This window comes from Salvelinus fontinalis, chromosome 1, assembly GCF_029448725.1.
Source record: "Salvelinus fontinalis isolate EN_2023a chromosome 1, ASM2944872v1, whole genome shotgun sequence".
In the NCBI taxonomy this organism is placed as follows: domain Eukaryota; kingdom Metazoa; phylum Chordata; class Actinopteri; order Salmoniformes; family Salmonidae; genus Salvelinus; species Salvelinus fontinalis.
The window spans coordinates 94,281,503-94,305,482 of NC_074665.1; the positions used below are offsets into that span (position 1 = coordinate 94,281,503).

The following is a 23,980-nucleotide window of genomic DNA, read 5'->3' on the forward strand; positions in this document are numbered from 1 at the left end:
CTCTCTCCTCATCACTATTCATTAAACAGTCTCTTTCCTCATCACTATTCATTAGACAGACAGACTCTCTCCTCATCACTATTCATTAGACAGACAGACTCTCTCCTCATCACTATTCATTAGACAGACAGACTCTCTCCTCATCACTATTCATTAGACAGACAGACTCTCCTCATCACTATTCATTAGACAGTCTCTCTCCTCATCACTATTCATTAGACAGTCTCTCTCCTCATCACTATTTATTAGACAGACTCTCTCCTCATCACTATTCATTAGACAGACAGTCTCTCTCCTCATCACTATTCATTAGACAGACAGTCTCTCTCCTCATCACTATTCATTAGACAGACAGTCTCTCCTCATCACTATTCATTAGACAGACAGTCTCTCTCCTCATCACTATTCATTAGACAGACAGTCTCTCCTCATCACTATTCATTAGACAGACAGTCTCTCTCCTCATCACTATTCATTAGACAGACAGTCTCTCCTCATCACTATTCATTAGACAGACAGTCTCTCTCCTCATCACTATTCATTAGACAGACAGTCTCTCCTCATCACTATTCATTAGACAGACAGTCTCTCTCCTCATCACTATTCATTAGACAGACAGTCTCTCTCCTCATCACTATTCATTAGACAGACAGTCTCTCTCCTCATCACTATTCATTAGACAGACAGTCTCTCTCCTCATCACTATTCATTAGACAGACAGTCTCTCTCCTCATCACTATTCATTAAACAGACTCTCTCCTCATCACTATTCATTAGACAGACAGACTCTCTCCTCATCACTATTCATTAGACAGTCTCTCTCCTCATCACTATTCATTAGACAGACAGTCTCTCTCCTCATCACTATTCATTAGACAGACAGTCTCTCTCCTCATCACTATTCATTAGACAGTCTCTCTCCTCATCACTATTCATTAGACAGACAGTCTCTCTCCTCATCACTATTCATTAGACAGACAGTCTCTCTCCTCATCACTATTCATTAGACAGACAGTCTCTCTCCTCATCACTATTCATTAGACAGACAGACTCTCCTCATCACTATTCATTAGACAGACAGTCTCTCTCCTCATCACTATTCATTAGACAGACAGTCTCTCTCCTCATCACTATTCATTAGACAGACAGACTCTCCTCATCACTATTCATTAGACAGACAGTCTCTCTCCTCATCACTATTCATTAAACAGACTCTCTCCTCATCACTATTCATTAGACAGACAGACTCTCTCCTCATCACTATTCATTAGACAGTCTCTCTCCTCATCACTATTCATTAGACAGACAGTCTCTCTCCTCATCACTATTCATTAGACAGACAGTCTCTCTCCTCATCACTATTCATTAGACAGACTCTCTCCTCATCACTATTCATTAGACAGACAGTCTCTCCTCATCACTATTCATTAGACAGACAGTCTCTCTCCTCATCACTATTCATTAGACAGACAGTCTCTCTCCTCATCACTATTCATTAGACAGACAGACTCAGTCTCTCTCATCACTATTCGTTCTTAAAGGTCTCCTTAAAGGGATGTTGATGCTAGTGTCAGGGAGCTTTGCTGTGTTGTCATTATACAGCTGACTGAGATGTGTGGTGTGTATTTGACCTCCCACTGTGTTTGTGTTGCAGGAGTGCTGAAGAGACTTGAGGAGGAAGACTTGGACGACAGCGTGAAGAAGAGGTTGAAGGATTCCAGCGAGACGCCTGGAGCCTTGTGGCACATCTACATTAGCAAAGATGTGGAGAAAATTAAAGACTTTCTGTACAAGGTTATTTTCACTTTCATATTTTCTGTCTCAGGCTCTCCCTCTCTTTTCTCCCCTCCCTCCCTCCCTCCCTCCTCTCTCTCTCCTTCCCTCCTCTCTCTCTCCTTCCCTCCTCTCTCTCTCCTTCCCTCCTCTCTCTCTCTTTCCCTCCTCTCTCTCCTTCCCTCCTCTCTCTCTCCTTCCCTCCTCTCTCTCTCCTTCCCTCCTCTCTCTCTCTTTCCCTCCTCTCTCTCTTTCCCTCCTGTCTCCCTCCCTCCTCTCTCTCTCTCTCCTCTCTCCTCTCTCCTCTCTCCTCTCTCCTCTCTCCTCTCTCCTCTCTCCTCTCTCCTCTCTCCTCTATCTTCGCTCGCTCTCTTCTCTCTCTCTCTTTCCCTCCTCTCTCTCTCCTGTCCTGAATCTGACCTGGTCCTGTCCTGAATCTGACCTGGTCCTGTCCTGAATCTGACCTGGTCCTGACCTGAATCTGACCTGAATCTGTCCTGAATCTGTCCTGAATCTGTCCTGAATCTGACCTGGTCCTGTCCTGAATCTGACCTGGTCCTGTCCTGAATCTGACCTGAATCTGACCTGGTCCTGACCTGGTCCTGTCCTGAATCTGACCTGGTCCTGTCCTGAATCTGACCTGAATCTGACCTGGTCCTGACCTGAATCTGACCTGGTCCTGAATCTGACCTGGTCCTGACCTGAATCTGACCTGGTCCTGTCCTGAATCTGACCTGGTCCTGACCTGAATCTGACCTGGTCCTGACCTGAATCTGACCTGGTCCTGACCTGAATCTGACCTGGTCCTGACCTGAATCTGACCTGGTCCTGACCTGAATCTGACCTGGTCCTGACCTGAATCTGTCCTGAATCTGACCTGGTCCTGACCTTGTCCTGTCCTGAATCTGACCTGGTCCTGTCCTGAATCTGACCTGGTTCTGACCTGGTCCTGACCTGAATCTGACCTGGTCCTGACCTGAATCTGACCTGGTCCTGACCTGGTCCTGTCCTGAATCTGACCTGGTCCTGTCCTGAATCTGACCTGGTCCTGACCTGAATCTGACCTGGTCCTGTCCTGAATCTGACCTGGTCCTGACCTGAATCTGACGTGGTCCTGTCCTGAATCTGTCCTGAATCTGACGTGGTCCTGTCCTGAATCTGTCCTGAATCTGACCTGGTCCTGACCTGAATCTGACCTGGTCCTGACCTGAATCTGACCTGGTCCTGTCCTGAATCTGACCTGGTCCTGACCTGAATCTGACCTGGTCCTGACCTGAATCTGACCTGGTCCTGACCTGAATCTGACCTGGTCCTGACCTGAATCTGACCTGGTCCTGACCTGGTCCTGACCTGGTCCTGACCTGAATCTGACCTGGTCCTGAATCTGACCTGGTCCTGACCTGAATCTGACCTGGTCCTGACCTGAATCTGACCTGGTCCTGACCTGAATCTGACCTGGTCCTGACCTGAATCTGACCTGGTCCTGACCTGAATCTGACCTGGTCCTGACCTGAATCTGACCTGGTCCTGACCTGAATCTGACCTGGTCCTGACCTGGTCCTGACCTGAATCTGACCTGGTCCTGAATCTGACCTGGTCCTGACCTGAATCTGACCTGGTCCTGACCTGGTCCTGACCTGAATCTGACCTGGTCCTGACCTTGTCCTGTCCTGAATCTGACCTGGTCCTGTCCTGAATCTGACCTGGTCCTGACCTGAATCTGACCTGGTCCTGACCTGAATCTGTCCTGAATCTGACCTGGTCCTGACCTGGTCCTGTCCTGAATCTGACCTGGTCCTGTCCTGAATCTGACCTGGTCCTGTCCTGAATCTGACCTGGTCCTGACCTGAATCTGACCTGAATCTGACCTGGTCCTGTCCTGAATCTGACCTGGTCCTGACCTGAATCTGACGTGGTCCTGTCCTGAATCTGTCCTGAATCTGACGTGGTCCTGTCCTGAATCTGTCCTGAATCTGACCTGGTCCTGACCTGAATCTGACCTGAATCTGACCTGGTCCTGACCTGAATCTGTCCTGGTACCGACCTAAATCTGTCCTGGTCCTGACCTAAATCTGACCTGAATCTGACCTGAATCTGACCTGGTCCTGATCTGAATCTGTCCTGGTCCTGACCTAAATCTGACCTAAATCTGACCTGAATCTGACCTGAATCTGTCCTGGTCCTGTCCTAATTCTGATCTGGTCCTGACCTGAATCTGACCTGAATCTGACCTGGTCCTGACCTAATTCTGACCTGAATCTGACCTAAATCTGACCTGGTCCTGTCCTGAATCTGTCCTGAATCTGACCTGGTCCTGTCCTGATTCTGACCTGGTCCTGTCCTGGTCCTGTCCTGAATCTGACCTGGTCCTGACCTGAATCTGACCTAAATCTGACCTGGTCCTGTCCTGAATCTGACCTGGTCCTGACCTGAATCTGACCTAAATCTGACGTGGTCCGGTCCTGATTCTGTCCTGATTCTGACCTGGTTCTGACCTAAATCTGACGTGGTCCGGTCCTGATTCTGTCCTGAATCTGACCTGGTCCTGTCCTGAATCTGACCTGGTCCTGACCTGGTCCTGTCCTGAATCTGACCTGGTCCTGGCCTGAATCTGACCTGGACCTGACCTGGTCCTGTCCTGAATCTGACCTGGTCCTGACCTGAATCTGACCTAAATCTGACGTGGTCCAGTCCTGATTCTGTCCTGAATCTGACCTGGTCCTGTCCTGAATCTGTCCTGGTCCTGTCCTGAATCTGTCCTGGTCCTGTCCTGAATCTGTCCTGGTCCTGACCTGAATCTGTCCTGAATCTGACCTGGTCCTGTCCTGAATCTGTCCTGAATCTGACCTGGTCCTGTCCTGAATCTGACCTGGTCCTGACCTGAATCTGACCTGGTCCTGTCCTGAATCTGTCCTGGTCCTGTCCTGAATCTGACCTGGTCCTGTCCTGAATCTGACCTGGTCCTGACCTGAATCTGTCCTGAATCTGACCTGGTCCTGTCCTGAATCTGACCTGAATCTGACCTGGTCCTGTCCTGAATCTGTCCTGGTCCTGTCCTGAATCTGACCTGGTCCTGACCTGGTCCTGTCCTGAATCTGACCTGGTCCTGGCCTGAATCTGACCTGGACCTGACCTGGTCCTGTCCTGAATCTGACCTGGTCCTGACCTGAATCTGACCTAAATCTGACGTGGTCCGGTCCTGATTCTGTCCTGATTCTGACCTGGTTCTGACCTAAATCTGACGTGGTCCGGTCCTGATTCTGTCCTGAATCTGACCTGGTCCTGTCCTGAATCTGTCCTGGTCCTGTCCTGAATCTGTCCTGGTCCTGTCCTGAATCTGTCCTGGTCCTGACCTGAATCTGTCCTGAATCTGACCTGGTCCTGTCCTGAATCTGTCCTGAATCTGACCTGGTCCTGTCCTGAATCTGACCTGGTCCTGACCTGAATCTGACCTGGTCCTGTCCTGAATCTGTCCTGGTCCTGTCCTGAATCTGTCCTGGTCCTGTCCTGAATCTGACCTGGTCCTGACCTGAATCTGTCCTGAATCTGACCTGGTCCTGTCCTGAATCTGACCTGGTCCTGTCCTGAATCTGACCTGGTCCTGACCTGGTCCTGTCCTGAATCTGACCTGGTCCTGACCTGAATCTGTCCTGGTCCTGACCTGATTCTGACCTGGTCCTGACCTGAATCTGTCCTGGTCCTGACCTGAATCTGTCCTGGTCCTGACCTGATTCTGACCTGAATCTGTCCTGAATCTGACCTGGTCCTGACCTGAATCTGACCTGGTCCTGTCCTGAATCTGACCTGAATCTGACCTGGTCCTGACCTGAATCTGACCTGGTCCTGTCCTGAATCTGACCTGGTCCTTTCCTGAATCTGACCTAAATCTGACCTGGTCCTGACCTGAATCTGACCTGAATCTGTCCTGGTCCTGTCCTGAATCTGTCCTGAATCTGACCTGGTCCTGACCTGAATCTGACCTGGTCCTGACCTGAATCTGTCCTGAATCTGTCCTAAATCTGACCTGGTCCTGTCCTGAATCTGACCTGAATCTGACCTGGTCCTGTCCTGAATCTGTCCTGAATCTGTCCTGAATCTGACCTGGTCCTGTCCTGAATCTGACCTGGTCCTGTCCTGAATCTGACCTGGTCCTGTCCTGAATCTGTCCTGAATCTGACCTGGTCCTGTCCTGAATCTGTCCTTAATCTGTCCTGAATCTGACCTGGTCCTGTCCTGAATCTGACCTGGTCCTGTCCTGAATCTGACCTGGTCCTGTCCTGAATCTGACCTGGTCCTGTCCTGAATCTGACCTGGTCCTGTCCTGATTCTGTCCTGAATCTGACCTGGTCCTGTCCTGAATCTGTCCTGAATCTGTCCTGAATCTGACCTGGTCCTGTCCTGAATCTGACCTGGTCCTGTCCTGAATCTGACCTGGTCCTGTCCTGAATCTGACCTGGTCCTGTCCTGAATCTGTCCTGAATCTGACCTGGTCCTGTCCTGAATCTGACCTGGTCCTGTCCTGAATCTGACCTGGTCCTGACCTAAATCTGACCTGGTCCTGTCCTGATTCTGACCTGAATCTTATCCATCAGGTTTTATGACGGCGCACCCAGGGTGGAATATAAATACATCTAATATTTAATCTGACGTTTCACCTTCTCTGAAGAACGTCCGTCCGTCTCTGTCTCTGTCCGTCTGCAGTATTAGCGTATGTGTGTCGTCTGTGTCTAATCTCAGCTGTGTGTTCTTCATGTGTTGTCAGCAGGTTGCTAAGGAGCAGGGGGTGGAGATTTTGGCGGAGCACGACCCAATCAGAGAGCCGGGCTGGTACCTGAGCAGGAAGTTGCGTCAGCGTCTGTGGGAGGAGCATGAGGTGCAGGGCTTGACCGTGGTTCAGTTCCTGGGGGACTCTGTCCTCATCCCCGCCGGGGCGGTGCACCAGGTACCTGTTACATTTAGTTTCAACCTTCATTCAACATTTATTTAACCAGTCAGTTAAGAAAGACGAGAGAGACAACACTACACTACATAAAGACCTAAGGCAACAACATGGTAGCAACACAACATGGCAACAACATGGTAGCAACACTACATGGTAGAAACACAGCATGGCAACAACATGGTAGCAACACAACATGACAACAACATGGTAGCAACACAACATGACAACAACATGGTAGCAACACAGCATGACAACAACATGGTAGCAACACAACATGGCAACAACATGGTAGCAACACAACATGGCAACAATATGGTAGCAACACAATATGGTAGCAACACAACATGGCAACAACATGGTAGCAACACAACATGGTAGCAACACAACATGGCAACAACATGGTAGCAACACAGCATGTTAGCAACACAACATGGTAGCAACACAACATGGCAACAACATGGTAGCAACACAGCATGACAACAACATGGTAGCAACACAGCATGACAACAACATGGTAGCAACACAACATGGTCACAGCACAACATGACAACAACATGGTAGCAACACAACATGGCAACAACATGGTAGCAACACAACATGGTAGCAACACAACATGGCAACAACATGGTAGCAACACAGCATGACAACAACATGGTAGCAACACAGCATGGCAACAACATGGTAGCAACAGAGCATGGCAACAACATGGTAGCAACACAGCATGACAACAACATGGTAGCAACACAACATGGTAGCAACACAACATGACAACAACATGGTAGCAACACAACATGGTAGCAACGCAACATGACAACAACATGGTAGCAACACAACATGGTAGCAACACAACATGACAACAACATGGTAGCAACACAACATGGTAGCAACACAGCATGGCAACAACATGGTAGCAACACAACATGACAACAACATGGTAGCAACACAACATGGTAGCAACACAACATGACAACAACATGGTAGCAACACAATATGGTAGCAACACAGCATGGCAACAACATGGTAGCAACACAGCATGACAACAACATGGTAGCAACACAGCATGGCAACAACATGGTAGCAACACAACATGGTAGCAACACAACATGGTAGCAACACAGCATGACAACAACATGGTAGCAACACAGCATGACAACAACATGGTAGCAACACAGCATGACAACAACATGGTAGCAACACAGCATGGCAACAACACAGCATGGCAACAACATGGTAGCAACACAACATGGTAGCAACACAGCATGACAACAACATGGTAGCAACACAGCATGACAACAACATGGTAGCAACACAGCATGACAACAACATGGTAGCAACACAACATGACAACAACATGGTAGCAACACAGCATGGCAACAACATGGTAGCAACACAGCATGGCAACAACATGGTAGCAACACAGCATGACAACAACATGGTAGCAACACAGCATGACAACAACATGGTAGCAACACAACATGACAACAACATGGTAGCAACACAGCATGGCAACAACATGGTAGCAACACAACATGACAACAACATGGTAGCAACACAACATGACAACAACATGGTAGCAACACAGCATGACAACAACATGGTAGCAACACAGCATGACAACAACATGGTAGCAACACAACATGACAACAACATGGTAGCAACACAGCATGACAACAACATGGTAGCAACACAGCATGACAACAACATGGTAGCAACACAGCATGACAACAACATGGTAGAAACACAACATGGTAGCAACACAACATGACAACAACATGGTAGCAACACAACATGGTAGCAACATGGTAGCAACACAACATGACAACAACATGGTAGCAACACAACATGGCAACAACATGGTAGCAACACAGCATGGCAACAACATGGTAGCAACACAACATGACAACAACATGGTAGCAACACAGCATGACAACAACATGGTAGCAACACAGCATGACAACAACATGGTAGCAACACAGCATGACAACAACATGGTAGCAACACAGCATGACAACAACATGGTAGCAACACAACATGACAACAACATGGTAGCAACACAGCATGACAACAACATGGTAGCAACACAGCATGACAACAACATGGTAGCAACACAGCATGACAACAACATGGTAGCAACACAGCATGACAACAACATGGTAGCAACACAGCATGACAACAACATGGTAGCAACACAGCATGACAACAACATGGTAGCAACACAACATGGTAGCAACGCAACATGACAACAACATGGTAGCAACACAACATGGTAGCAACACAACATGACAACAACATGGTAGCAACACAGCATGACAACAACATGGTAGCAACACAGCATGGCAACAACATGGTAGCAACACAGCATGACAACAACATGGTAGCAACACAGCATGACAACAACATGGTAGCAACACAGCATGGCAACAACATGGTAGCAACACAACATGACAACAACATGGTAGCAACACAACATGGCAACAACATGGTAGCAACACAACATGACAACAACATGGTAGCAACACAACATGACAACAACATGGTAGCAACACAACATGACAACAACATGGTAGCAACACAGCATGACAACAACATGGTAGCAACACAACATGGTAGCAACACAGCGTGACAACAGCATGGTAGCAACACAACATGACAACAACATGGTAGCAACACAACATGACAACAACATGGTAGCAACACAGCATGACAACAACATGGTAGCAACACAGCATGGCAACAACATGGTAGCAACACAACATGGTAGCAACACAACATGGTAGCAACACAACATGGTAGCAACACAACATGGTAGCAACACAACATGGTAGCAACACAACATGGTAGCAACACAACATGGTAGCAACACAACATGACAACAACATGGTAGCAACACAACATGACAACAACATGGTAGCAACACAGCATGACAACAACATGGTAGCAACACAACATGACAACAACATGGTAGCAACACAACATGGTAGCAACACAGCGTGACAACAGCATGGTAGCAACACAACATGACAACAACATGGTAGCAACACAACATGACAACAACATGGTAGCAACACAGCATGACAACAACATGGTAGCAACACAGCATGGCAACAACATGGTAGCAACACAACATGACAACAACATGGTAGCAACACAACATGGCAACAACATGGTAGCAACACAACATGACAACAACATGGTAGCAACGCAACATGACAACAACATGGTAGCAACACAGCATGACAACAACATGGTAGCAACACAGCATGACAACAACATGGTAGCAACACAACATGACAACAACATGGTAGCAACACAACATGGCAACAACATGGTAGCAACGCAACATGACAACAACATGGTAGCAACACAACATGACAACAACATGGTAGCAACACAACATGGTAGCAACACAGCATGACAACAACATGGTAGCAACACAGCATGACAACAACATGGTAGACGTAACCCTTTGGGTCCCCAGGACTGACAACCACTGATACAGTAGACATGACTCTGTCTTCCGGTCTCTCCCTCTCCTGTAGTCTGCTGTACCAGTGTAGTAGTAGTCTAGCTAGTAGATTGTAGGTGGTATATTGAACTAGTCAGATAAGAGGAGAGTCTACTGTAGTCTGCTGTACCAGTGTAGTAGTAGTCTAGCTAGTAGATTGTAGGTGGTATATTGAACTAGTCAGATAAGAGGAGAGTCTACTGTAGTCTGCTGTACCAGTGTAGTAGTAGTCTAGCTAGTAGATTGTAGGTGTTATATTGAACTAGTCAGATAAGAGGAGAGTCTACTGTAGTCTGCTGTACCAGTGTAGTAGTAGTCTAGCTAGTAGATTGTAGGTGTTATATTGAACTAGTCAGATAAGAGGAGAGTCTACTGTAGTCTGCTGTACCAGTGTAGTAGTAGTCTAGCTAGTAGATTGTAGGTGGTATATTGAACTAGTCAGATAAGAGGAGAGTCTACTGTAGTCTGCTGTACCAGTGTAGTAGTAGTCTAGCTAGTAGATTGTAGGTGTTATATTGAACTAGTCAGATAAGAGGAGAGTCTACTGTAGTCTGCTGTACCAGTGTAGTAGTAGTCTAGCTAGTAGATTGTAGGTGTTATATTGAACTAGTCAGATAAGAGGAGAGTCTACTGTAGTCTGCTGTACCAGTGTAGTAGTAGTCTAGCTAGTAGATTGTAGGTGGTATATTGAACTAGTCAGATAAGAGGAGAGTCTACTGTAGTCTGCTGTACCAGTGTAGTAGTAGTCTAGCTAGTAGATTGTAGGTGGTATATTGAACTAGTCAGATAAGAGGAGAGTCTACTGTAGTCTGCTGTACCAGTGTAGTAGTAGTCTAGCTAGTAGATTGTAGGTGGTATATTGAACTAGTCAGATAAGAGGAGAGTCTACTGTAGTCTGCTGTACCAGTGTAGTAGTAGTCTAGCTAGTAGATTGTAGGTGGTATATTGAACTAGTCAGATAAGAGGAGAGTCTACTGTAGTCTGCTGTACCAGTGTAGTAGTAGTCTAGCTAGTAGATTGTAGGTGGTATATTGAACTAGTCAGATAAGAGGAGAGTCTACTGCCGCTCTGTTCTGTTGGAACTCACTGCCTTCTAGTGGTACATGTTCTCAATTCTCTCTCTCCCCCCCCTTCCCTCTCTCATATCCCTTCTCTCTCTCCCCCTTCTCCCTCTCCCCCCTCTCTCTCCTCCCTTCTCTCTCTCCCCCCTTCCCTCTCTCATATCCATTCTCTCTCTCTCTCCCCTTCTCCCTCTCCCCCCTCTCTCCCCCTCTTCCCTTCTATCTCTCCCCCTCCTCCCTTCTCCCCCCCCCTCTGTCTCTCCCCCTTCCCTCTCTCTCTCTCTCTCTCCTCCCCTTTTATCTCCCTCTCTCCTCCCTTCTCCCTCTCCCCTCTCCCTCTCCCCTCCCCCTTCTCTCTCTCCCCTCTCCCTCTCCCCTCCCCCTTCTCCCTCTCCCCTCCCCCTCCTCCTTCTCCCTCTCCCCTCCCCTCCCCCTCCTCCTTCTCCCTCTCCCCCTCCCTCTCCCCTCCCCCTCTCTCCCTCTCTCCCCTCTCTCTCTCGCCCCCCGACAGGTGCAGAACCTTCACAGTTGTGTCCAGGTGATAAATGATTTTGTGTCTCCAGAGCATGTGTTCCACTCCTTCCACCTGACACAGGAGCTGAGATCCTCCAGAGAAGAGCCCAACTACGAAGATAAACTCCAGGTGGGTTGTCTGTGAAGAAGCCTGTCCTCTCCTCATCTCAATGGCTTTCCCTTTAAAGTGACAATCTGACATTGGTACATCCATATTAGGACTTAAAATGACCTGCTTTTCTGTTTGAATCACAGAAAGCTCTTGAATGTTCTCTTCATCCTGTCTGTCTACATACAGGGCCTTCAGATGTAATGTTCTCTACATCCTGTCTGTCTCTGTCTACATACAGAGCCTTCAGATGTAATGTTCTCTACATCCTGTCTGTCTCTGTCTACATACAGGGCCTTCAGATGTAATGTTCTCTTCATCCTGTCTGTCTCTGTCTACATACAGGGCCTTCAGATGTAATGTTCTCTACATCCTGTCTGTCTCTGTTTACATACAGGGCCTTCAGATGTAATGTTCTCTACATCCTGTCTGTCTCTGTTTACATACAGGGCCTTCAGATGTAATGTTCTCTTCATCCTGTCTGTCTCTGTCTACATACAGGGCCTTCAGATGTAATGTTCTCTACATCCTGTCTGTCTCTGTCTACATACAGGGCCTTCAGATGTAATGTTCTCTACATCCTGTCTGTCTCTGTCTACATACAGGGCCTTCAGATGTAATGTTCTCTACATCCTGTCTGTCTCTGTCTACATACAGGGCCTTCAGATGTAATGTTCTCTACATCCTGTCTGTCTCTGTTTACATACAGGGCCTTCAGATGTAATGTTCTCTACATCCTGTCTGTCTCTGTCTACATACAGAGCCTTCAGATGTAATGTTCTCTACATCCTGTCTGTCTCTGTCTACATACAGGGCCTTCAGATGTAATGTTCTCTACATCCTGTCTGTCTACATACAGAGCCTTCAGATGTAATGTTCTCTACATCCTGTCTGTCTCTGTTTACATACAGGGCCTTCAGATGTAATGTTCTCTTCATCCTGTCTGTCTCTGTCTACATACAGAGCCTTCAGATGTAATGTTCTCTACATCCTGTCTGTCTCTGTCTACATACAGGGCCTTCAGATGTAATGTTCTCTACATCCTGTCTGTTTACATACAGGGCCTTCAGATGTAATGTTCTCTACATCCTGTCTGTCTCTGTCTACATACAGAGCCTTCAGATGTAATGTTCTCTACATCCTGTCTGTCTCTGTCTACATACAGGGCCTTCAGATGTAATGTTCTCTACATCCTGTCTGTCTCTGTCTACATACAGAGCCTTCAGATGTAATGTTCTCTTCATCCTGTCTGTCTCTGTCTACATACAGAGCCTTCAGATGTAATGTTCTCTACATCCTGTCTGTCTCTGTCTACATACAGGGCCTTCAGATGTAATGTTCTCTACATCCTGTCTGTCTCTGTCTACATACAGGGCCTTCAGATGTAATGTTCTCTACATCCTGTCTGTCTCTGTCTACATACAGGGCCTTCAGATGTAATGTTCTCTACATCCTGTCTGTCTCTGTTTACATACAGGGCCTTCAGATGTAATGTTCTCTACATCCTGTCTGTCTCTGTCTACATACAGGGCCTTCAGATGTAATGTTCTCTACATCCTGTCTGTCTCTGTCTACATACAGAGCCTTCAGATGTAATGTTCTCTACATCCTGTCTGTCTCTGTTTACATACAGGGCCTTCAGATGTAATGTTCTCTACATCCTGTCTGTCTCTGTCTACATACAGGGCCTTCAGATGTAATGTTCTCTACATCCTGTCTGTCTACATACAGAGCCTTCAGATGTAATGTTCTCTTCATCCTGTCTGTCTCTGTCTACATACAGGGCCTTCAGATGTAATGTTCTCTACATCCTGTCTGTCTACATACAGGGCCTTCAGATGTAATGTTCTCTACATCCTGTCTGTCTCTGTCTACATACAGGGCCTTCAGATGTAATGTTCTCTACATCCTGTCTGTTTACATACAGGGCCTTCAGATGTAATGTTCTCTACATCCTGTCTGTCTCTGTCTACATACAGGGCCTTCAGATGTAATGTTCTCTTCATCCTGTCTGTCTCTGTCTACATACAGGGCCTTCAGATGTAATGTTCTCTACATCCTGTCTGTTTACATACAGAGCCTTCAGATGTAATGTTCTCTACATCCTGTCTGTCTCTGTCTACATACAGGGCCTTCAGATGTAATGTTCTCTACATCCTGTCTGTCTACATACAGGGCCTTCAGATGTAATGTTCTCTACATCCTGTCTGTCTCTGTTTACATACAGGGCCTTCAGATGTAATGTTCTCTACATCCTGTCTGTCTCTGTTTACATACAGGGCCTTCAGATGTAATGTTCTCTACATCCTGTCTGTCTCTGTCTACATACAGAGCCTTCAGATGTAATGTTCTCTACATCCTGTCTGTCTCTGTTTACATACAGGGCCTTCAGATGTAATGTTCTCTACATCCTGTCTGTCTCTGTCTACATACAGAGCCTTCAGATGTAATGTTCTCTACATCCTGTCTGTCTCTGTTTACATACAGAGCCTTCAGATGTAATGTTCTCTACATCCTGTCTGTCTCTGTTTACATACAGGGCCTTCAGATGTAATGTTCTCTACATCCTGTCTGTCTCTGTTTACATACAGGGCCTTCAGATGTAATGTTCTCTACATCCTGTCTGTCTCTGTTTACATACAGAGCCTTCAGATGTAATGTTCTCTACATCCTGTCTGTCTCTGTTTACATACAGGGCCTTCAGATGTAATGTTCTCTACATCCTGTCTGTCTCTGTCTACATACAGGGCCTTCAGATGTAATGTTCTCTACATCCTGTCTGTCTCTGTTTACATACAGAGCCTTCAGATGTAATGTTCTCTACATCCTGTCTGTCTCTGTCTACATACAGGGCCTTCAGATGTAATGTTCTCTACATCCTGTCTGTCTCTGTTTACATACAGGGCCTTCAGATGTAATGTTCTCTACATCCTGTCTGTCTCTGTCTACATACAGGGCCTTCAGATGTAATGTTCTCTACATCCTGTCTGTCTCTGTCTACATACAGAGCCTTCAGATGTAATGTTCTCTACATCCTGTCTGTCTCTGTCTACATACAGAGCCTTCAGATGTAATGTTCTCTACATCCTGTCTGTCTCTGTTTACATACAGAGCCTTCAGATGTAATGTTCTCTACATCCTGTCTGTCTCTGTTTACATACAGGGCCTTCAGATGTAATGTTCTCTTCATCCTGTCTGTCTCTGTCTACATACAGGGCCTTCAGATGTAATGTTCTCTACATCCTGTCTGTCTCTGTTTACATACAGAGCCTTCAGATGTAATGTTCTCTACATCCTGTCTGTCTCTGTCTACATACAGGGCCTTCAGATGTAATGTTCTCTTCATCCTGTCTGTCTCTGTCTACATACAGAGCCTTCAGATGTAATGTTCTCTACATCCTGTCTGTCTCTGTCTACATACAGAGCCTTCAGATGTAATGTTCTCTACATCCTGTCTGTCTCTGTCTACATACAGGGCCTTCAGATGTAATGTTCTCTACATCCTGTCTGTCTCTGTCTACATACAGAGCCTTCAGATGTAATGTTCTCTACATCCTGTCTGTCTCTGTCTACATACAGAGCCTTCAGATGTAATGTTCTCTACATCCTGTCTGTCTCTGTCTACATACAGAGCCTTCAGATGTAATGTTCTCTACATCCTGTCTGTCTCTGTCTACATACAGAGCCTTCAGATGTAATGTTCTCTACATCCTGTCTGTCTACATACAGGGCCTTCAGATGTAATGTTCTCTACATCCTGTCTGTCTCTGTCTACATACAGAGCCTTCAGATGTAATGTTCTCTACATCCTGTCTGTCTACATACAGGGCCTTCAGATGTAATGTTCTCTACATCCTGTCTGTCTCTGTCTACATACAGGGCCTTCAGATGTAATGTTCTCTACATCCTGTCTGTCTCTGTCTACATACAGGGCCTTCAGATGTAATGTTCTCTACATCCTGTCTGTCTCTGTCTACATACAGGGCCTTCAGATGTAATGTTCTCTACATCCTGTCTGTCTCTGTCTACATACAGAGCCTTCAGATGTAATGTTCTCTACATCCTGTCTGTCTCTGTCTACATACAGGGCCTTCAGATGTAATGTTCTCTACATCCTGTCTGTCTCTGTCTACATACAGAGCCTTCAGATGTAATGTTCTCTACATCCTGTCTGTCTCTGTCTACATACAGGGCCTTCAGATGTAATGTTCTCTACATCCTGTCTGTCTCTGTCTACATACAGGGCCTTCAGATGTAATGTTCTCTACATCCTGTCTGTCTCTGTCTACATACAGGGCCTTCAGATGTAATGTTCTCTACATCCTGTCTGTCTCTGTTTACATACAGAGCCTTCAGATGTAATGTTCTCTACATCCTGTCTGTCTCTGTCTACATACAGGGCCTTCAGATGTAATGTTCTCTACATCCTGTCTGTCTACATACAGGGCCTTCAGATGTAATGTTCTCTACATCCTGTCTGTCTCTGTCTACATACAGGGCCTTCAGATGTAATGTTCTCTACATCCTGTCTGTCTCTGTCTACATACAGGGCCTTCAGATGTAATGTTCTCTACATCCTGTCTGTCTCTGTCTACATACAGGGCCTTCAGATGTAATGTTCTCTACATCCTGTCTGTCTCTGTTTACATACAGAGCCTTCAGATGTAATGTTCTCTACATCCTGTCTGTCTCTGTCTACATACAGGGCCTTCAGAATGTAATGTTCTCTTCATCCTGTCTGTCTCTGTCTACATACAGAGCCTTCAGAAAGTGTTCACACCCCTTGACTTTTCCAACTTTTGTTGTGTTACACCCTGATTCAGAAGACAGTAGTCTGATTTCAGGTCATAGACTCACCCTGATTCAGAAGGCAGTAGTCTGATTTCAGGTCATAGACTCACCCTGATTCAGAAGGCAGTAGTCTGATTTCAGGTCATAGTCTCACCCTGATTCAGAAGGCAGTAGTCTGATTTCAGGTCATAGACTCACCCTGATTCAGAAGGCAGTAGTCTGATTTCAGGTCATAGTCTCACCCTGATTCAGAAGGCAGTAGTCTGATTTCAGGTCATAGACTCACCCTGATTCAGAAGGCAGTAGTCTGATTTCAGGTCATAGACTCACCCTGATTCAGAAGGCAGTAGTCTGATTTCAGGTCATAGACTCACCCTGATTCAGAAGGCAGTAGTCTGATTTCAGGTCATAGACTCACCCTGATTCAGAAGGCAGTAGTCTGATTTCAGGTCATAGACTCACCCTGATTCAGAAGGCAGTAGTCTGATTTCAGGTCATAGACTCACCCTGATTCAGAAGGCAGTAGTCTGATTTCAGGTCATAGACTCACCCTGATTCAGAAGGCAGTAGTCTGATTTCAGGTCATAGACTCACCCTGATTCAGAAGGCAGTAGTCTGATTTCAGGTCATAGTCTCACCCTGATTCAGAAGACAGTAGCCTGATTTCAGGTAAAGTCTCACCCTGATTCAGAAGGCGGTGTTAAAAGCCATCCGATCATCAGCTGAATTAGACCGTCTTGCTTTAGCCCACACGGAATTCCGTTTCCTTCTGATTTCAGTCAGTTCATCAGAGAACCTTCATTCTGTATTGGTGGCTTTTATATGGGGGTCTGGTGAACCGTCTGGGGGACTTTGTAGACAGGGGTACAGGGGACCAGGACAGGGGTACAGTGGACCAGGACAGGGGTACAGGGGACCAGGACAGGGGTACAGTGGACCAGGACAGGGGTACAGTGGACCAGGACAGGGGTACAGTGGACCAGGACAGGGGTACAGTGGACCAGGACAGGGGTACAGTGGACCAGGACAGGGGTACAGTGGACCAGGACAGGGGTACAGGGGAGGGGTACAGGGGACCAGGACCAGGGGACCAGGACAGGGGTACAGGGGTACAGGGGAGGGGTACAGGGGACCAGGGGAGGGGTACAGGGGTACAGGGGACCAGGGGAGGGGTACAGGGGACCAGGACAGGGGTACAGGGGACCGGGACCAGGACAGGGGTACAGGGGACCAGGGGAGGGGTACAGGGGAGGGGTACAGGGGACCAGGGGAGGGGTACAGGGGACCAGGGGAGGGGTACAGGGGACCAGGACAGGGGTACAGGGGACCAGGACAGGGGTACAGGGGACCGGGACCAGGGGACCAGGACAGGGGTGCAGGGGACCGGGACCAGTAGACCAGGACAGGGGTACAGGGGAGGGGTACAGGGGACCAGGGGAGGGGTACAGTGGACCAGGACAGGGGTACAGGGGACCAGGGGAGGGGTACAGGGGACCAGGACAGGGGTACAGGGGACCGGGACCAGGACAGGGGTACAGGGGACCAGGGGAGGGGTACAGGGGACCAGGGGAGGGGTACAGGGGACCAGGGGAGGGGTACAGTGGACCAGGACAGGGGTACAGGGGACCAGGGGAGGGGTACAGGGGACCAGGACAGGGGTACAGGGGACCAGGACAGGGGTACAGGGGACCAGGGGAGGGGTACAGGGGACCGGGACCAGGGGAGGGGTACAGGGGACCAGGGGAGGGGTACAGGGGACCAGGGGAGGGGTACAGGGGACCAGGGGAGGGGTACAGGGGACCGGGACCAGGACAGGGGTACAGGGGACCAGGACAGGGGTACAGGGGACCAGGACAGGGGTACAGGGGACCGGGACCAGGGGACCAGGACAGGGGTGCAGGGGACCGGGACCAGTAGACCAGGACAGGGGTACAGGGGAGGGGTACAGGGGACCAGGGGAGGGGTACAGTGGACCAGGACAGGGGTACAGGGGACCAGGGGAGGGGTACAGGGGACCAGGACAGGGGTACAGGGGACCGGTACAGGGGTGCAGTGGACCAGGACAGGGGTGCAGTGGACCAGGACAGGGGTACAGGGGACCAGGACAGGGGTACAGGGGACCAGGGGAGGGGTACAGGGGACCAGGACAGGGGTACAGGGGACCGGTACAGGGGTGCAGTGGACCAGGACAGGGGTGCAGTGGACCAGGACAGGGGTACAGGGGACCAGGACAGGGGTACAGGGGACCAGGACAGGGGTACAGGGGACCAGGACAGGGGTACAGGGGATCAGGACAGGGGTACAGGGGACCGGGACCAGGGGTACAGGGGACCAGGGGAGGGGTACAGGGGACCAGGGGAGGGGTACAGTGGACCAGGGGAGGGGTACAGGGGACCAGGGGAGGGGTACAGGGGACCGGGACCAGGACAGGGGTACAGGGGACCAGGACAGGGGTACAGGGGACCAGGACAGGGGTACAGGGGACCGGGACCAGGGGACCAGGACAGGGGTGCAGGGGACCGGGACCAGTAGACCAGGACAGGGGTACAGGGGAGGGGTACAGGGGACCAGGGGAGGGGTACAGTGGACCAGGACAGGGGTACAGGGGACCAGGGGAGGGGTACAGGGGACCAGGACAGGGGTACAGGGGACCGGTACAGGGGTGCAGTGGACCAGGACAGGGGTGCAGTGGACCAGGACAGGGGTGCAGTGGACCAGGACAGGGGTACAGGGGACCAGGACAGGGGTACAGGGGACCAGGGGAGGGGTACAGGGGACCAGGACAGGGGTACAGGGGACCGGTACAGGGGTGCAGTGGACCAGGACAGGGGTGCAGTGGACCAGGACAGGGGTACAGTGGACCAGGGGAGGGGTACAGTGGACCAGGACAGGGGTACAGTGGACCAGGGGAGGGGTACAGTGGACCGGTACAGGGGTACAGTGGACCAGGACAGGGGTACAGGGGACCGGTACAGGGGTACAGGGGACCGGGACCAGGACAGGGGTACAGGGGACCAGGGGAGGGGTACAGTGGACCAGGACAGGGGTACAGGGGACCAGGACAGGGGTACAGGGGACCGGGACCAGGACAGGGGTACAGGGGACCAGGGGAGGGGTACAGTGGACCAGGACAGGGGTACAGGGGACCAGGACAGGGGTACAGTGGACCGGTACAGGGGTCTTGGTAGGTGTCATAACCAGCCATATGTCACAGCAGGTGTAAATATATGGGATATATATATAACAGGTTATGACGCTGGGTGTCAAGTAAAGTGTTACCCAATATTTTTGGTTGTGGAAAATATATTTCACAGCGGTTTAGATGGTACAATTCTCTACACTATACTATCTTATTTTGTCGCAAACTATTAGTTTTAGCAACCAGGAAATGTGATTTCTGCAAAGTGCAACTTTAACTATTGGGCCAATAAAGGTGTATATATATTTAAGTATCTCATCGTCTGTCTGTCTGTCTCTCTCTCCGTCTCTCCGTCTCTCTCTCCCAAGTAATGTCACATTAGTCTGAGGTGAATCCTTCTGTCTAGATGAGGCTGGTTGTCGTTCATCACATTAGCCTGTCTCTCCGCTCTCTCCCGTCTTTCCTCTGTCTCCTGTTTAATCTCTCCTCTCTGTTTTCTCCCTCCTCTTTAACCTCTCCTCTCTCCCTCCTCTTTAACCTCTCCTCTCTCCCTCTCCCTCCTCTTTAACCTCTCCTCTCTGCCCTCTCCCTCCTCTATAACCTCTCCTCTCTCTCTCCTCTTTAACCTCTCCTCTCTCCCTCCTCTTTAACCTCTCCTCTCTCCTCTAACCTCTCCTCTCTGTCTCTCCGCTCTCTCCCGTCTTTCCTCTGTCTCTCCCTCCTCTTTAACCTCTCCTCTCTGTCCTCTCTCCCTCCTCTTTAATCTCTCCTCTCTGTTTTCTCCCTCCTCTTTAACCTCTCCTCTCTCCCTCCTCTTTAACCTCTCCTCTCTGTCTCTCCCTCCTCTTTAACCTCTCCTCTCTGTCTCTCCCCCTCTTTAACCTCTCCTCTCTGTCTCTCCCCCTCTTTAACCTCTCCTCTCTCCCTCCTCTTTAACCTCTCCTCTCTGTCTCTGCCTCCTCTTTAACCTCTCCTCTCTGTCGCTCCCTCCTCTTTAACCTCTCCTCTCTGTCTCTCCCTCCTCTTTAACCTCTCCTCTCTCCCTCCTCTTTAACCTCTCCTCTCTGTCTCTCCCTCCTCTTTAACCTCTCCTCTCTCTCTCCCTCCTCTTTAACCTCTCCTCTCTGTCTCTCCCTCCTCTTTAACCTCTCCTCTCTGTCTCTCCCTCCTCTTTAACCTCTCCTCTCTCCCTCCTCTTTAACCTCTCCTCTCTGTCTCTCCCTCCTCTTTAACCTCTCCTCTCTGTCCTCTCCCCAGGTAAAGAACATCTTGTTCCACTCTGTGAAGGATGCATTGACGTCGCTGAGGAGGTACAACCAGGAGGAGGAAGAGAACTCCTGACCCGTAGTCCCCCTGGCGCCTCCCTCTCTGGCGCCTCCCTCTCTGGCGCCTCCCTCTCTGGCGCCTCCCTCTCTGGCGCCTCCCTCTCTGGCGCCTCCCTCTCTGGCGCCTCCCTCTCTGAGACGTATTCCTTCAGCCTAGAACAGATATATACACACTGAAACTAACCACAACAGCACCGTCAACCTAGTGTCCAGCAGAACACACTAAAACTACATGTTACTGACCAGCATCACTACCACAGCATCGGGATACTGTCCACAGCAGCATCACTACCACAGCATCAGGATACTGACCACAGCATCATCACTACCACAGCATCATCACTACCACAGCATCAGGATAGTGTCCACAGCAGCATCACTACCACAGCATCAGGATACTGTCCACAGCAGCATCACTACCACAGCATCAGGATACTGACCACAGCAGCATCACTACCACAGCATCAGGATACTGTCCACAGCAGCATCACTACCACAGCATCAGGATACTGACCACAGCATCATCACTACCACAGCATCAGGATACTGTCCACAGCAGCATCACTACCACAGCATCAGGATACTGTCCACAGCAGCATCACTACCACAGCATCAGGATACTGTCCACAGCAGCATCACTACCACAGCATCAGGATACTGACCACAGCAGCATCACTACCACAGCATCAGTATACTGACCACAGCAGCATCACTACCACAGCATCAGGATACTGTCCACAGCAGCATCACTACCACAGCATCAGGATACTGACCACAGCAGCATCACTACCACAGCATCAGGATACTGTCCACAGCAGCATCACTACCACAGCATCAGGATAGTGTCCACAGCATCAGGATACTGACCACAGCAGCATCACTACCACAGCATCAGGATACTGACCACAGCAGCATCACTACCACAGCATCAGGATACTGACCACAGCAGCATCACTACCACAGCATCAGGATACTGTCCACAGCAGCATCACTACCACAGCATCAGGATACTGTCCACAGCATCAGGATACTGACCACAGCATCAGGAGAACTATCTGGTCTTAGTGCTGACTGCTGTTCTGGAACCTTCTGTTCTCTGTTCTGGAACCTTCTGTTCTCTGTTCTGGAACCTTCTGTTCTCTGTTCTGGAACCTTCTGTTCTCTGTTCTGGAACCTTCTGTTCTCTGTTCTGGAACCTTCTGTTCTCTGTTCTGGAACCTTCTGTTCTCTGTTCTGGAACCTTCTGTTCTCTGTTCTGGAACCTTCTGTTTTCTGTTCTGGAACCTTCTGTTTTCTGTTCTGGAACCTTCTGTCCTGTGTTCTGGAACCTTCTGTTCTCTGTTCTGGAACCTTCTGTTCTCTGTTCTGGAACCTTCTGTTCTCTGTTCTGGAACCTTCTGTTCTCTGTTCTGGAACCTTCTGTTCTCTGTTCTGGAACCTTCTGTCCTGTGTTCTGGAACCTTCTGTCCTGTGTTCTGGAACCTTCTGTTCTCTGTTCTGGAACCTTCTGTTCGCTGTTCTGGAACCTTCTGTTCTCTGTTCTAGAACATTCTGTTCTCTGTTCCTTTTGTTTGTTTAGTTTCGTTATTGTCTTTCAACCTGTATATTGTTTGTGTGAAGATGCTGTATTTATTTAATAGGAGTTGTAAATGTGACGCTAGATGAAATGTAAATGTGTCTTGTACAGTTAGACGGATGCCGTTTCCTACGTTGAGACGGTTACTGTGAGAGGAAACGGACTTCAGCTGTCGCCCAGAACTCTGGGAGTCGCGAGAGGAAACGGACTTCAGCTGGCGCCCAGAACTCTGGGAGTCGCGAGAGGAAACGGACTTCAGCTGGCGCCCAGAACTCTGGGAGTCGCGAGAGGAAACGGACTTCAGCTGGCGCCCAGAACTCTGGGAGTCGCGAGAGGAAACGGACTTCAGCTGGCGCCCAGAACTCTGGGAGTCGCGAGAGGAAACGGACTTCAGCTGGCGCCCAGAACTCTGGGAGTCGCTGCTGAATTCGTCCTCATGCCATATCTTTTTAAAATCAACTGCCAAACTATTGTGTTGTATAAAACCGTGTAAAGTTGTATTATGTAAAAAAAAAAAAAAGACTAAATGAATAATACACTTCAGCATATTAGAAGTATTCACTGTAAAATGGAGACATTTACACACAAAAAATAATTTATTGAAATTTTGAAGTGTAAATATATACATATATACATTCACTGATGTATTTTTTAAAAACATGGCTTGCTTCAATTTGTAATTTTAAAAGTGTTACATGCTTTGTACATTGAAGTTCAAAAGGGTTTTACATTTTCCATTAAAATGGATTCATCAAAGTATGTCTGTGTCTTAATGCAGAGATTCCCAAACTGGGGAATGTCAAAATGGGATTCAAAACAGTCCATTTACAGGTGAAGTCAGAAGTTTACATACAGCTTAGCCAAATACATTTAAACTCAGTTCCTGACATTTAATCCTAGTAACAAATCCCCGTCTTAAGTCAGGATCAACACTATTTTAGAATGTGAAATGTCAGAATAATAATAAATGGCGTCTGTCCTCGTGCTCCTAGACCGAGGCTCTGCATCTGTCCTCGTGCTCCTAGACCGAGGCTCTGCATCTGTTCTCGTGCTCCTAGACCGAGGCTCTGCATCTGTCCTCGTGCTCCTAGACCGAGGCTCTGCATCTGTCCTCGTGCTCCGCATCTGTCCTCGTGCTCCTAGACTGAGGCTCTGCATCTGTCCTCGTGCTCCTAGACCGAGGCATCTGTTCTCGTGCTCCTAGACCGAGGCTCTGCATCTGTCCTCGTGCTCCTAGACCGAGGCT

The 23,980-nt window shown here is 48.7% G+C and overlaps 1 protein-coding gene across 1 annotated transcript in view; it reads left to right on the top strand.

Annotated features, from left to right (window-relative positions):
- jmjd1cb (jumonji domain containing 1Cb) overlaps positions 1-23,490 on the top strand; it is a 341,652-nt gene extending 318,162 nt beyond the window's left edge. Inside the window, exons 26-29 of the mRNA XM_055936592.1 lie at positions 1,655-1,794; positions 6,539-6,715; positions 11,793-11,924; positions 21,091-23,490. Coding sequence (XP_055792567.1) covers positions 1,655-1,794; positions 6,539-6,715; positions 11,793-11,924; positions 21,091-21,174 — 533 coding nt within the window. The 3' untranslated portion in view covers positions 21,175-23,490. The remainder of the gene's footprint in view (positions 1-1,654; positions 1,795-6,538; positions 6,716-11,792; positions 11,925-21,090) is intronic.
- The last annotated feature ends 490 nt before the right edge of the window (positions 23,491-23,980 follow it).